The 16,924-nt window shown below is 32.5% G+C and overlaps 1 protein-coding gene across 1 annotated transcript in view; it reads right to left on the bottom strand.

Moving 5' to 3' along the window:
• LOC142332979 (retinal guanylyl cyclase 1) overlaps positions 1–16,924 on the bottom strand; it is a 424,869-nt gene that overhangs the window by 290,901 nt on the left and 117,044 nt on the right. The window contains exon 3 of the mRNA XM_075379736.1: positions 8,079–8,257. Coding sequence (XP_075235851.1) covers positions 8,079–8,257 — 179 coding nt within the window. The remainder of the gene's footprint in view (positions 1–8,078; positions 8,258–16,924) is intronic.

Genomic DNA, 16,924 nt, shown 5'->3' on the forward strand with positions numbered 1-16,924 from the left:
CGATAAAATAAAATAATATTTTATTAAAATTAGGATAAAATCTAATTTTTATTCAAAATAAACGTTGAAAAAAAACCTTACACGAGAGATAAACAAAAACCGTAAAAACAATTTTGTTAGAAAGGAAAAGAGGTTTTAAACGAGGAGAAAACAGCAGATGTTTGTTGTGTCAACGTACGTGTGCGAGTAAGAGAAAAACCCGGCGGCATAGAGCAAGATGAGGAAGGAAGGTACGTTAGGCGGCGTTACGGGAGTGGGTGGGTGTGATGGTGCGGAATGGATGAATCTTGTTGAAATTCCGCACGACCGTTAAAAACCTCTGTTGTATCGTGTATTCTTTACATTACACGCCTTCAGCACACCGCATAGACTACAAGCTAAGCATCCCTAACTTTACCGTCAAAACTGTAAAACCTTCATATCACGTCACATACTAAAACGAGTAGCCGAGAAGATAGAGCGGGCAACAATTTATTATCGTAATACAACCCCACCATTAGCGTTTGCCAGAGTAACGATGATGTAACATTTATAGCAAACCATCCCCGCCGAAGAAATTTTATCACTTTATTTCTACTCGTCTTGTTGTATTAAGATTTAACAAAATCTACTGATCAGTATTACAGTAGATAACAATAACTAGGTAAAATAAAATAATACAACAGAAAAGCCAATAGTACCAAGGGAAAAAAAATTTACCCGATGGGCTAAAGTTCATTGACCCTAAAAAAATCATTCCATTCTTAACTCGATCTTTGGATAGTTGTTATATTTGTGCGTTTATAAGGTTGTTATAATTAACCTTTTCAGATCATGTAGCCTTGAACTGGCTATGTACGGCGTCAGTTTTAAAACGTTGTTACAAAATCATTTTATATGGCATCTAAGTCTGTTATTTTGTTTTATATTCACAAAGGAATCAGTTTTATTACACAATTTGAACGACGTTTATACGATGTAAAATGTTTTATTTAGACTAGAAAGAATATGAATATAGACTAGAAAGAATATTCTCAGAAATGTGCTTGTGTGTGTGTGACTTGTGTATTATAATTGCTATGAGGTTTACGGATTTATTTATTATTTACAAAAATAGCTTATCTTACTAGCAACATATCGATGCATTGAAACACATAATAAATTATGATATATGGCACACAAAAAAAAGAAGGAATTTGTTTGACACAAAAAAAGTGTGATGAACCCGATAGGAGCAGATCCTGTTTTACCTGTGGCAAGGAAGGCCACAAAACAGACGGATAATTACAGCAATTTTCTGCCACAACTCCGCTATTTGTAAACCGATTAAAAAAAATAAAATGTAATTTTGTTCAAAATAAAAGGCTTAATATTTTAGCAAATAACATAAATTTTTATAAAACTAATGTTTATGGAGATTTAACGGATTGAAAAATAAACATGGCCGCCATTTTTTAATTTGCGAAGGTGTATTTAAGTTTTAATGTTTTGATAATTTTAAAACTTTATTACCAAGATGTTTATAAAATATCAATGTGGTTCATCCATCCGAACCTGATATATAAATTATTATATAAAATAACAAAATGGCGGACAGTGGGAGAACGAAGGAAAAATTGCCATTTTTCCTAAGAATATTTTTTGTTTAGTTTTACAAGTACAATCCGAAGGAATTTATAGTTTCCAAATTTATGTGTACGTGCTCCTTGTAATGTGGTCTCCTTGTACAATATTCGCCGTGAGAGAGTGATGATCGAATATGCAAGTGAGAACTTTGAACATGTCATGCTCTCAGCAGTTTATAAGAGTCGTAAGGGATAGCAGACCGTCAGTTTATTTTCAAATCCGAAGCGTTCGTTATTTAAGTTTTTAAAAGCGTAGTTTTTAAAATCTTAACTAGAATTCTATACAGAAGAATTGAGAGGAGAGTGGAGGAAGTATTAGGAGAAGACCAATTTGGTTTCAAGAAAAGTATAGGGACAAGGGAAGCAATTTTAGGCCTCAGATTAATAGTAGAAGGAAGATTAAAGAAAAACAAACCGACATACTTGGCGTTTATAGACCTAGAAAAGGCATTCGATAACGTAGACTTGAATCAAATGTTCAGCATTTTAAAAAAAATTAGGGTTCAAATACAGAGATAGAAGAACAATTTAGATTCGGAGTAACAGTACAAGGTGAAAAGATAAAGATGCTACGATTTGCTGATGATATAGTAATTCTAGCCCAGAGTAAAAAGGATTTAGAAGAAACAATGAACGGCATAGATGAAGTCCTACGCAAGAACTATCGCATGAAAATAAACAAGAATGAAAATAATTAAAACAAAAGTAATGGAATGTAGTAGAAATAACAAAGATGGGCCGCTGAATGTGAAAATAGGAGGAGAAAAGATTATGGAGGTAGAAGAATTTTGTTATTTGGGAAGTAGAATTACTAAAGATGGACGAAGCAGGAGCGATATAAAATGCCGAATAGCACAAGCGAAACGAGCCTTCAGTAAGAAATATAATTTGTTTACATCAAAAATGAATTTAAATGTCAGGAAAAGATTTTTGAAAGTGTATGTTTGGAGTGTCGCTTTATATGGAAGTGAAAGTTGGACGATTGGAGTATCTGAGAAAAAAAGATTAGAAGCTTTCGAAATGCAGTGCTATAGGAGAATGTTAAAAATCAGATGGGTGGATAAAGTGACAAATGAAGAGGTATTGCGGCAAATAGATGAAGAAAGAAGCATTTGGAAAAATATAGTTAAAAGAAGAGACAGACTTATAGGCCACATACTAAGGCATCCTGGAATAGTCGCTTTAATATTGGAAGGACAGGTAGAAGGAAAAAATTGTGTAGGCAGGCCACGTTTGGAATATGTAAAACAAATTGTTAGGGATGTAGGATGTAGAGGGTATACTGAAATGAAACGACTAGCACTAGATAGGGAATCTTGAAGAGCTGCATCAAACCAGTCAAATGACTGAAGACAAAAAAAAAAATTATATATAAATTATTTTCTTCAACCAAACATTATTTTTTTTTAATTTAAGGAACTGTTACCTATATAAATTATAATATGTACCAGAAACATTTTTTTTTTTAGAGATCATTTATTAGATATACGTTTAATCCCTTTTTCCATTCAGAGTGAAAGAGCTTGATACTACATATTCTTCCTCTGCTAATCAGGACATCATCCTATTTATAAATGACCCCGTAATGCAACACTATTACATCTAGAATAATATAATCCCAGGAATAGAATATAATCTCAGGTCAAATCACATTTTCTGCAAATGTAATTTATTTCTCATAATCTGTAAATCTGTAAATAAATTTTACGTAAAATAAATTTTTCATTTAAATTGTGAACAAATGTACGTGTATTTTACGACTGTTTCTATAACGTTGTATTCTGTGGTGTATTAATTTGTTTTGACTAAGGTAATGCGCAACATACTTATTACTTAGATTTATTTAGTCGTTCGTATTCGATCAATATGCGGTTTAATAAACGATGAATTCTCTTCTTTTGACAGATACGATTCAATGTAATGAAAATACAATAAAATATTTACAAAATAAATGTATATTACCCATCCCTTGTATATCTGTCATAATGGAAATGAAATGAAATTCTACTGCATGGATGATAGGTAACACTGGATTTGCATCAAGAGTGATATAAATACAACAAAATTCGTAACAATACTTTTGACGTGAATTCTTTAAAATCACACCGAAACATACGCGTACCAGAAAAGATATATGTACGTAACGAAAAGGTCTATATAGTCCTGCCTTAATAACGCCTAAACTATTAGTCTCGGAGTCGTAAATGCGGTGTCATTTTGTAACTTACATGGTCAGCTCGCTGATACGACTTCGAGTGTGCTTCACTGGCAAAGGGTAGGCGGGAAGGGAGCACAGCGCAGATTGGCCAAAACTGGCGCTCTCGCTCATTTCCATTCAATGTAGCCCACGACTTAGACATAATAGCGCGATGATTTATGTATTTGTGTTTAGACTTTATCGAGATAGATCGAATTCAGTTACAATAAATGCAATTTGAACGTGTTAAAAATTAGCGTAAACACGTAAAAAGTATAAAAAATTCAATATATCAGCCTCATCTCGCGAAAAAGCCAGCCGGAAATATAAATTACGCGTATCGTTAGAAAGGAGAGGTTATGGGCCACAAACAGGTATCCCGATGTCCGGTGCTGTGCAAACGGGACTCTTTCGGAGCGTCGCAAAGCTGGCACGGTGCGCTCACTGAACGACGTCGACGGTGCAAGCACCTCAACCGTTGCTAATTATGCCTTTTGTCTCTTACTTCTCATTATTATAGACCGATGTTGAACAAAATTGTTCGAATATTAGTCGAAATAAATATCACACACCATTTAGTGTCTGTTTTATGTTAAAATTAAATTTAGTACGCAATCGATGTCTCGTTTTAATTTCGATCCGATACACTAAAAGTGACTCGCTGACATGCAGACCGACCAACTTATCGGCACAGTTGGCCAAATGAAGGAACTAAAATTTTCCATTGGAGACTTTCAGTTTTATTCAAAAAAAAAATACGTCGGTGGCTCTCTCACTTAACTCTACAGATAAGTTGGTGGTCAGCTCGGAGGAACTTCATCCAAGGTCTGTAACGTTTCACGTTAAACCGACGGCCGTGCGTCCCGACATAGCTCTACCCAAATTTTTAAGAAGTATCAAAGTTGACTCTTCGGAAAATAATTTTATTCATTTATTATCGAGCTAAAGATTTAGCGACCAAGAAATTTTGCGAAAACGATTTAAAGATAAATCGTAATATAAAAGCCGATCTATAAAATTATTTACGTGAAGTGTGTGCAGCTAATATATTACGAAATCTCATATAAATTTACCTATAGGTCCAAATATACCAGTAGAAATCGACGTTTCAGGAAAAAACTAAACCAGCCTCCTTTTCTTCCAACAGTACGTATTTTGATGGTTATTGTCGCAGACCAACAATATTTTTATAGTAGAATATAAAGGTGCGTATCAGTCGTTAACAATTATTGAAAATAATATCTCTTTCCGAATCAACAGTTTTTTTTAGTTACATGAATTAATTCACCGCGTATGATTGAAGCTTAGCATGGGAATATGATAATAGCAGTTTTATAGCGTATTACCAGAGCTAACCGGGATTCAGAACTGTTGTGTCTTCTATGTTTAAGTCGGTTGCACGTGTTAGCCGTGAATACGTCGTGTTTACAATGAAGTCCTCTCGGATGAAAATAACATTCAACGATGGAACAAACAACTTAAAGAAACGGGAAGCCCACTAAAGCAAACGCATCCAGAACGGCCATCAGTGTCTGATGAAACGATTGAAATAGTGCGAACAGGTTTCTTGGATAGCCCGAAGAAGTCCGTTCGGAAAAGTTCTAGACAGTTGAGCGTTCCTAAAATAACTGTTCATAACGTGATAAAAAGAATGATACGATTCGATGCGAACAAAATTCAGGTGTTACAACTACTTATTCACAATACAAAGCGAAACGATTTGATTTCGCTGTAGATATTCTGAATAGGTTAGAGTAGAATGATGATTTTTTAAACGGTTTATTTTCAGTGATAAAGCAATGTTTTATGTTTCTGTACGAGTACATCAGAATTATATTCATATATGAGGTACTGAACCTCCAAACCAGCGTAACGGTGAATAAGTGAATGTGGTGGTGCGCTTCGAAATTTGACGAGACAGAGTTATTGGTCCTTTCTTTTTTTTTTTGCTGAAAAATCAATAACGGGAAAGATCTTCCTGGATATGTTAAAAGGATATGCAGCGCCCAAATACCGGATAATTCCATTTTCCAGTCAGAAGAAACTACTTCACATTTTGGTATAATCGTGCAGAATTTTCTTGACGAAACATTTCCTCGGCGATGGATCTCACGAGAAGGATGAATCCGCCCTCCACGGTCCCTACGAATCTTACCGCCAAGGATTTCTATTTTTGGGGTTACGTAAAAAGAAAAGTGTATTCCGTTCAACTTCCAAATCTAGACCGTTTAAAAGAAATCATTGAAGCTGTTTCTTCTATTACACCCGATGTTCTTCGTCACGTATGGCAAGAGACCAACTATCGTCTTGACGTTTGCAGGGCAACAAATGAAGAACACACCAAAATCTACTGAATAGCTAAAAAACTAGGAATGTTTCTCTTTCATTTAACTTGCAGTTCACTTCTCTACAGTGCTTTCATCCGAAGCTATAACCATTTAAAACCCCACTATTATTTTATGGATATGTTTAACATATATATAAAAATGAATGTTTGTTTGTTTCTCCAGTTTGCGCTCCTATGACATTTATCCGATTACGATGAAACTTTTGTTAGTTGTTGTGCGCACGCCCGCGAACGTTTCTGAATTATTTTGTACCCGCTAGGTGGCGCTGGGGTTGAGATAATTCGAAAAATTGTATTTATGGTCCGATTTGGCTCATATTCAGTATATGTGTTACCTAACATGGCGAGAAATACCTCTGAAAAAGATGAACCCGCTAGATGGCGCTAGGGTTGAGATAATTAGAAAAATTGTATTTATGGACCGTTTTGGCTCATTTTCAGAATATACATTAGTTACGTGAAAAGAAAAAGTTTTGCAAAAACTATATTCGCTAGGTGGCACCGGTGCCGAGATAATTACGAAATAAACACATATACAAACAGACTTTCTTCTTCTATATATATATATACGAGGTGTGATAAAAAAATACGGTGAATGAATTTTTATAGCGGCAACTCCCGACGCTACATCCATATGCTGTAATTTGTCCAATAGCGTGATCAACTGTGACAGGCAGGGACAAGTTGTAACACGTTCGAGCTTGCCAGTCAGCTGCCAGAGCCGCTAGAGTGAGGTTGTGTTTATCGTGTCTGTCGCGCAACATGGATTTTGAACAACGCATTAACATTAAGTTTTGTTTTAAGTCGCAAAAGAGTCCCAAAGAAGCTCACGAAATGTTAGAATCGGTGTACGGCGATAATGCGGTAACTTTGAAGACTGTGTACAAGTGGTATGACCGATTTAAAAACGGAAATAAGTCTGTTGAAGACGAGCAGCGTGCGGGACGTCCAGTAACCTCAAAAACAGTTGATAATGTGCAATAATTGGAAACAGTGTTTCGTTCAAACAGGCGAATGACTATTCGAGAGCTATCGGAATACCTTAACATCTGGTACGGATCCGTTCAAAGCGAAACTACATACGAAGAAAGCGACCAGAAAAATGGACCGATGGCTTCCTTATTCACCATGACAACGCGCCGTGTCACACCTCGCTTCTCATTCGCGAGTTTTTGGCCGAAAAAAGTGTTTCTGTCTGTCCACATCCGCCATACTCACCGGATTTTGCACCCTGCGACTTTTGGCTCTTCCCAAAAATTAAAACTGTGCTTAAAGGAAAACGATTGACACCATTGCTGACATTGAGGGGGCCACAACCGAGCAGCTGAAAGCCCTTCCGAAAGACGCCTTCCAGAAATGCCTCCAGTCATGGAGTCAACGTTGGCAACGTTGGGATAAGTGTATTGCTAACCAAGGACAGTACTTTGAAGGAGATTAAATCGAATTCTATGTAATCTTATTCCTTTTTTTAATAAAAAATTATTCACCGTATTTTTTGATCACACCTCGTATATATATATATATATATATATATATATATATATATAAAAGGCAATGTTCGTATGTATGTCCGATATAAACTAAAAAAGTATTGGACGAGTTACGCGCGGGAAAAACGGGAGAAAGTAAAAAAGTGGATAAGGAAAATGGAAAAGGTGAAAAAAGAAAAGTGAAAATGGGGAAACGGGCAACTGAATAAAGGTGGAACGGGGGAAAGTGAAATAAGAAAAAAAAATTGAAGGTTAAATTGTGTGAAGTTCCGTAGTGTTCAGTTTTTTAATGTTTTATCAATCTTTCAATTGTGTTCATGTAATATATATATATATATATATATATACACTCAAATCTAGCAATAGCGAAACATTGCCAGGTTTGCTTGTATATAAATAAAAACAAAATCATCATTTTATTAAATAATGAGAACATTTACCTGCGGGCAAGAAAGAGTAATAATTGGTTTCTTGTTCTGATAAGCAATTCTTTCAGCCATCGGACAAAAATATGAAGGTATGGTAGCGAATATAGCAACTGTATTCCTATCTTCAATAACTGCTTCAATCATTTCCAGCATTGACAATGATGTTGTACTTGTACCCGCATCACACGAACCTGAAAAATATTAAAAAAAAAAAATTAATTAAGGAATAAAATCGAATTAAACAGTTATAAAAGAATTCATGTGGACATCACATGACTTCCTTGTACGCCTATTAAATTACATATACAATTTTTTTTTTTTTAAATGGAAAGCACATAAAGTTTTATTTCATTAATAACTTCTGATATTTTTTTTATGTTTTCTTTTTATAGTTATTATTGAAATATTATTTAGGTAAATTTGTTTTTTTACAACGGTTAACAACTATTAATAAATCAGTATATTTAAATTTAAAAAAATTTTAAATCGGTTCGGATTCGAACCGATGTGCTTCCTCTTGTAAGATCAAAATATTTCATTAATTAAAATTGTATTTGCCTATAACTTTGGTACCGATTAAAATAAGTATCATTAGTGATGATATATAGTTGAAAAGCTTTCAATGAGGGCTTATTACTGCAGTTAAGAAAAATCCAAAAATCCTAATATTTTTTAATTTTGGGCTCTTTTGGACATTTTTGGTTCAGTTTATCGCAATAAAAACGGTAGGTGCACAGCTAGATATTACAACAATCCTAAATCCGAGATTTCAACATCCTACGGATAATCGTTTTTGAATTATGCGAGATACATACGTACGTATGTACAGACGTTACGCCGAAACTAGTCAGAATGGTTCAGGGATGGTGAAGATGTATATTTCTGTTGAAATCTGAAAACCGAAATTTTTCTCGATCACAATACTTTCTTTACTTCGTACGAGGAAGTAAAACCGCGGCAGATAAATTCGATATATTTAAATCAGCATAATAAAAGATACTATATATTATTAGCTATCCTTATAAGAGTGAAACGAATTTTAATCTTGCTTGCTTACTCGATCGAATTAAGAAGTCACGACAATAGTGTGAGGCTCTGCAATAGTTACTCTATTTACAAAAGAATTATCTGTATGTAGAATCCTTCTTTCCTTCCTCCAGATTACATTTTTAGCCTATCCTTAGCACATGCGACTCCCTCCAGAGAAGGTAGTCCATCGCATCCTGCAACAACTTCTGTCCCATCAGACGTAATCGTACTATACCGATAGAGCTTCAACGGTCAACGGACGGACTGAAGAAGAATCGTGCCGGGTGAAAGACGCAAATACATTCATCGCTAGTCTTCCAAGGTTAGTTCAAGTAACGATTTCAAATTGATCTGTAAGGATCGACACGCAATCCACGATTCTGGGCTGTAAACAAAAACAAATATATTACAGAAATTAAACAAAATAAATACCCGGTAATAGAAAAAACCCAGCAGTAACAGACTGTTGTCCAGGTTATATATATCCAAGCCCACCGGGTTGGTCTAAAGGTGAACGCGTCTTCCCAAATCAGCTCATTTGGAAGTCGAGAGTTCCAGCGTTCAAGTCCTAGTAAAGTCAGTTATTTTTACACAGATTTGAATACTATATCTTGGATACCGATGTTCTTTGGTGGTTGGGTTTGAATTAATCACACCTCTCAGAAATGGAAATGGTCCAACTGAGAATGTACAAGACTACATTTCATTTACGCTCACACATATCATCCTCATTCATCCTCTGAAGAATTTTAACTAAACGGTAGTTCCCGGAGGCTAAACAGGAAAAAGAAAAAGGTTATATATATCCTCCTACTATCCTTGCGTTTGTTACGTTCCCGATGTCCTTCGAGAACACTATCTGCCGCGATAATTTTTAGAAGAGAAATACTACTTCAACTACTATGATATATGTATTTACACTTACTAAACTTTGTTAATTAATTTATAATAACGCTATACTTATATTCCTTTCCAAAAATAGTATATTTGTACGAGTTATTAAAAATATTCAGAATAAAATCTAATAATACGTAAATGAATTATAAGATATATTATTTATTTGGTACTCGTAAATAATAATATACAGTTTTCCGTTTAAAAACGCCATCCAAGGACTACGTTAAGATATTTAGTTCCAGCGTTTTATCATGTCTAGAGTCATAATTTGACCCGTTTTCTTTCTCCTTTCTCCGGTCCAGTTCTTTCCGCACCGTCTTGTTTTTCTAGATTCTTGTTTTCAAGATTATAAATTAACTTTCTAAAGAGATCCTTTTTAAAATCTATTTTTTTTACAACTCCCATCCATTTTGTATTCTTCAATTAATCATTTTAAATCTGCGATCAAAACAATTACAGTTTTTTTTTCCTGGCTGCCTGAAAAAAGTTTAATAAATTTCTTTATTACTTTTAGAAATTTTGGTATTTTTAATATCAGGGATACATATTTTTGATAGGATTTTTCTTCTTTATTAAGTAGTTTTTCTATTTAACATTTAAAAATTCTGCTGCATATAATCTTTGTGGTTTTATTAAAAAAAATTAGAGTTTCTGATTTCATTTATGCTGGTGACCAACATTTTTAATAAATTAAAAATTCTTAAATTTCCAAGAATTTATATTTAAGAACGAGAAAAGTTTTTTTAAAAAATAAGTATCAATTACCCCTCAAAAAAAAAAGAAAAAAAAAAAATTTCTTGTATTGACTAAAAGATTAGCCAAAACTCTTCAGCCTTCCTTAGAAAATTGTAAACTAAACAACTTTGTTTAATTTTAATTATGGCTGTTTTTTAAAACAATTTATATCCACATCAGATTTTTGTTTTATTTAATAAAAAATTGTTTTGATTACATATATAAATCTTTTAATTTTAATTTTTTAAGCTAAAATGCTCAAAAAAAAAAATTAAGCAGTAACTAAAATTTTAAATACTGATCAAAATTTGAAAAAGTATGACTTTTAACAAATTATGGGGCTTAAGCATCAAACTGATTTCTTTAACGATTAAAATATTTAACATTTTAACATTTTAACATTATTTAACATTATTATTTTTTTATTTAACATTTAACATTTATTTTAAATGGATTAAAAATGAAATAATCGATTTTTTTACATTTGGAAGATTCTCAATCAAGGTAGTGAATTAAGTTATTTTGGTTATTTTATTGTTTAACCAAATCCGTTTTTAGCATTAAAAATATGAAATCGTGAAATTTTTTTTCACTTTGGATGTCCATACTTGAGGGAAAGCGTTCGAGTAAAATTAATTTTTTTATAAAAAAAAAAATTGTCCTTCAGTGGTAAAGATAAATTTTATATGTTAAGAGATGGACTAGATTTAAAATAAATTAAAAAAAAATATATATTTTCTGCTTTTACAGGCCATTGGAATGGGATTGGCAAAAAAAATTATAATGGTTTGAAGTTGTATCGATGTACAAAATGTACATGAAAACAACTCCCCCCCCCCTCACTAATAACTCCTTTTTTGAAGCAAGATTAGAAAAAAAAATATATATATATATACATAGTAATTTTTTTGGGGTGAGGGTGAATATTAAACAAAATTTTTAGGTAATTTGTGATCTTGATAAAAAAAACTTCAACTTTTTCAGGAAAAACGTTTTGCTAAAGTGATCCAGTAAGAATTTGAAATATCGGCCAAAATATCTCTACCCTTTTTGCAATTTCTACATAAATTAAATACTTTCTTTTCCTTCCCCTTAGATAGGATCTGTCTACTAAGTTTAAAGAAAATTTGTTAGTTAACACGGTCTAGTTTTACAAGACAAAATAGAGAGTAAGTATATATGCACAAGCCCATAAATAAATTTTTTTGGGTATTAAAATAAAAAAAGTTTTACTCGTACAATATTTACAATTTATTTAAATCTATTGACATGACAGCGTCTTATAAATCGATGAACGCCGGCAGCACGCACGAAAAAGCATGACTCATTGTCCCGTTCCGCCTGAGCCGAGCATACGAGCGAGAGCGCGGCACGAGCAAGAGAGAGGCACGATCGGCCTAAGCGTTCGGTTTGTGCCGCATCTCTTCCACTCGATTTCAAATTAACAATTTATTGTAATTGATTTGATTTCAGTTGATTTCTATAATTAATTATTCATGATTTTATTTAAACAAATTATTTAAGTTAAACTTGCAAAAACTATAAATAATATTTAAAAATTGAATATTAATGTTTTTTAACCAGAATTTCGATTTACTTAACACGAGTTTTAAAAATATTTAGAAGTTTTAATGACAAGTTGAACCGCCAAACCGTCGTGCAATGGAATATATTATCATGTCAAGCAGGTTTTGGCGGGCTTTTCAAAAACAGCAATCTCATCAATTTGATTTATTATTTTAATTTCATCGTTTTAAACTGACACTTTATCAACATTGATTTGATATAAAAATTGATAACATCAATTTAAACTTGCAAAAATTATTAATATTAATTATTATAATTATTAAATGGAATATTAACGTGTTTCATTAGCTAATTAAACAATTACTCGATTCAATTTGTTTGTTTAAACAAGTAATTTTTTAAAACATCCAAATCATAGCGCCCGCGACATTGTCGGTCTTTGCAAAACGTTGTCACGCTCAAATCTCGTGCGAAACGTAGTTCCACACAAACCAATTTCTTCTTTTTTTTTAATGATTCCTTAAGGGACAAAATTGGTCTTTTAAAAAAAACAACAATTTTTTAGTCTTTTTTTATCGATACTTCTCATCATAGCTGGAAATGTTCAACTTAAAAATATATATAAAATATACATAAAACTTATAAAGAACTTTATCTAAAAAAAACGACAAACGGTCTTTGGTGAAAACTGAAGCCTGAAAATTTATAAAGAAAAAAAACGATGAAAGAAACTATATAGCTATTTATACGCATCGAATTGAGAACTTATTTCGTTTTTAAATCGTTTTAATATAAAAAAAAAGTCATTTTGTATTATAAAATAGGATACTTCAATCTCTCCTTTGAAGAATTTTAATAAAAAATGCGGTTGTGATAATAAAAAAAAAACAATTTAATATCAAATAATATACGAGTATATATGGAAAATTTTATAAAAGAAAAAAAAACTTTTTACGGGTGGTGAAACAGGGATCAAAGTATTTTAACAACTATATAACGTAAAGGTGAATACGATACGGGAAATAAGCGTCGCTCTTACGGTTGTTGCAAGTTTAATAAAAGGTACTCAAATCCATTCAACAACCAACGTAAAAAGATATTAAGGACAGTTTAAAGTAGAAGCATTAAACGGTTTTTAACTCGGCATTTTACATATTTTATTTAAAGCAGTCGACTAATTGTAAATTGGCTTGACGAACGCTTTTTACTCGGTTGCTACATTTTTCTTTTTAATATAAATATTCTGCACGATATTTCATAATACTTTATTCAAATTACAAGTTATACACCACATCCCACAGCTTTATACTGCATTTCTAAGAGGTATTTGGAGACAGAAAGAAATGGGTTCTACATAGTTTAAAAAATCTGATGTGGAGCTCATATGACTTCCTGGTAAGCATATCAAATTACATATACACATGCTTTTTTTTTTCAATACGTTTTTTTTGTTTTTTGTCTTCAGTCACTTGACTGGTTTGATGCAGCTCCCCAATATTCCCTATATAGTGCTAGTCGTTTCATTTCGGTGTACCCCCTACATCCTACATCACAAACAATTTGTTTTACATACTCCAAACGTGGCCTGCTTGCACAATTTATTCGTTCAACTTGTCCCTCCAATATTAAAGCGACTATTCCAGGATGCCTTAATAAGTGGCCTAAAGTATGTCTCTTCATTTAACTACATGTTTCCAAATGCTTCTCTCTTCATCATTTTACAATCAGAGGTTAATAATTATTAATAAATCAATAAAATTAAATTAAAAAAAGAAATTAAAAAAAAGGAGATGAAGTCTTATTCGAACCGACGTGTCTTCCCCTAGTAAGATCCAAATATTTCATTAATTAAACTTTAATTTGGCTATAACTCTGGAACCGATGAAAATAAGTACCACTTATGATATAGTTAAAACATTTTAATTTTTTTGACAAAACCATTCATTAGTTATTTTTTTATTTCAAGTTTATAAATCACTTCTCTTACTTAAATAGCTAAAACTTTAATGTTCATCTAAAAAGCGTTAAATCATTTTCGTTTTTAATCTAACAACCGATTAAATCATAAATTATTTAACCGGTGGAAATTTATCAACTTATCCGATAAAACACACAACTTACTGTACAGACTTGTACAAATGTTACATATACTAAAATAAGCTTTTATGTATCTATCGTATTCCACAAATTGCCAATATTCAAAGCTCGTACATCGTCGATCAAAGGTAAATACAAAGATACCGAATACCGATTCAGCGGTATTACGAATAGAGTTCCACTTAATCTCTTCCCAAATAATTTATTCTGCACACGAATGATCGTGCAGGTCACATACAAGGATGTACAATATAGTTAATCGTATATATTATACGGGTATAGCCGTTAACAAAAAGGTTGTAATAGATTTAATTATAAAATAGTACGAGGTTCGTTTAACAATTAAAGGGACCAACGATAATGGAGGAAAAACTACTTAATATAATAAAATGAAACCTTCTGAATTTCAAATCGGTATACCTGACATAGAAAATATCGGCCGTTCCAAAAGAACTTCTATTATTTTAACTTGTTTTCTTTATAAAAAAAATAAAGAAAACAAGTCAAAACAGGTCGGCTCTGCTTGTAATATATACCTTGGAAGAACAGCGCTATGTGGTGGTAAGAATTTTATTTTCTGAACGTATAAAACCGGATGAATTTCACTTGGGGGTGTTAAAAATAAAGTAGAACGGTAAAAAGCTCAGTAATGGTAAAAGTTTTTATACGCGGGTCGTAAAATGGAAATCTGGCAGAACAAGTTTTACTGATTTTCACAATTTCGGAAGACGGAAGTTTCGATTGACCCTTTTCAAAATCGCATAAATAATCTTGTTCGCAACAACAAACGCAAAATTCCTTGGAAAATTACTGAAATTTATAGTATAGCAAGTAATGGAACTTTAGTAATTTCAATGATAAAAATTTAAGGTAGTCAATAGATTTATTTTATTTTTTTATTTCATTTCACTACAGAAATTTATCTTCAAAAACTTAGAGGGTTTTTTGTTTTATACATTTTAACCCTACTAGATTTAATATCTCCGCAAAACATATAAAATAATTATATATTCTAAAAATATACCATATATTAACTAATAATTATTCTATTATCATTATTTTACGTAATTTTCAATATCGGTAACAAGCTGAATTACCGCAAAAAGTTTCGCGATTATGTTCCGAGACGGTCGACTAAAAATCACAGACACCCGACTTTACATTTGTACTGAACTTAAACTACAGTTTTTTTTTTTGGAAGGTAAAAGTAACTGTTACAACGATAGATGTAAACATATCACCTGTTTGCGGCTCGATCAGAATATTGAGAGATTGACAATTTAAAACATTTGTATAATTACAATTTATTAGTTAAAGAACATAAGTAAAATAAGACAAATCAATAATAATAATAATAATTTTTATTTATTTATTTATTTTTATTTTATTTTTTTATATAATTGTGCAACAGAACAGTTACAAAACCTTTGTATGCCGCACAATATCACATAAAGTCACAAAAGAACAGCCACAAGTCAACAACCCACATATAAATTAAAAATACAATATTCAAAACACAATAATAATAATAATAATAACAATTATGCAGTCAAATACAAAAAATAATTAGAACTTTAAAAACGGTAGCTACGGAGTGATAATAAAAACACATAGATGAAATCATAAAACCCACCGGGTTGGTCTAGTGGTTAACGCGTCTTCCCAAATCAGCTGATTTGGAAGTCGAGAGTTACAGCGTTCAAGTCCTAGTAAAGCCAGATATTTTTACATGGATTTGAATACTAGATCGTGGATACCGGTGTTCTTTGGTGGTTGGGTTTCAATTAACCACACATCTCAGGTATGGTCGAACTGAGAATGTACAAGACTAACACTTCATTTACACTCATACATATCATCCTCATTCATCCTCTGAAGAATTATCTAAACGGTAGTTACCGGAGGCTAAACAAGAAAAAGAAAGAAAAAGATGAAATCATAAAAAAAACAAAAAAAAAACATTAGTAATACATTCCAAATAAAACATGTTATAAGCAATAATCCTTAAAAAAACAACAATAATTTTAAAATCATGAAAGTGAGCATCACACCAAGGACAATGATCCATCGCCACGTAACCCTCTCAAATTTTTAACGAAGGTTGCCTCATCTTCCCAAAAGCTTAGCTTATCCTGGAACTCCACTGCAACACTGGTACACCGCTCAATCGGAGACACAGTGGAACCAACCGGCGTCACAAATTGCCTAAAAGACCCCACTGACCTGGCCTGGTTCCGCAAGACAACATGATAATGCGTCGGAAGTCTGTTGTGCAGAGCTTTATAAAAGAAAACCAAGTCAAAGTACGTTCTTCAGATAACCCGGAAAGGCCTAATTGTCCCAACATATCCTCTATTATTATTATAATAATAATAATAAACAATTCACAGTAATAATTTGAATAATAACAGTAAGAGCAACAGCAAACAATAATAATAATAAATTATAAATTTCGTAAATAACACGAGTTATGTTTGCTTCCAAAGCGTCAATCGTTGTTGATTTATCAGTATAAACTATACACTTCTCATATTCTCAAAGAAAATAATCCACTGGCGTTAGGTCCCGTGATC

The sequence above is a fragment of the Lycorma delicatula genome, chromosome 12, assembly GCF_047948215.1.
Source record: "Lycorma delicatula isolate Av1 chromosome 12, ASM4794821v1, whole genome shotgun sequence".
In the NCBI taxonomy this organism is placed as follows: Eukaryota; Metazoa; Arthropoda; class Insecta; order Hemiptera; family Fulgoridae; genus Lycorma; species Lycorma delicatula.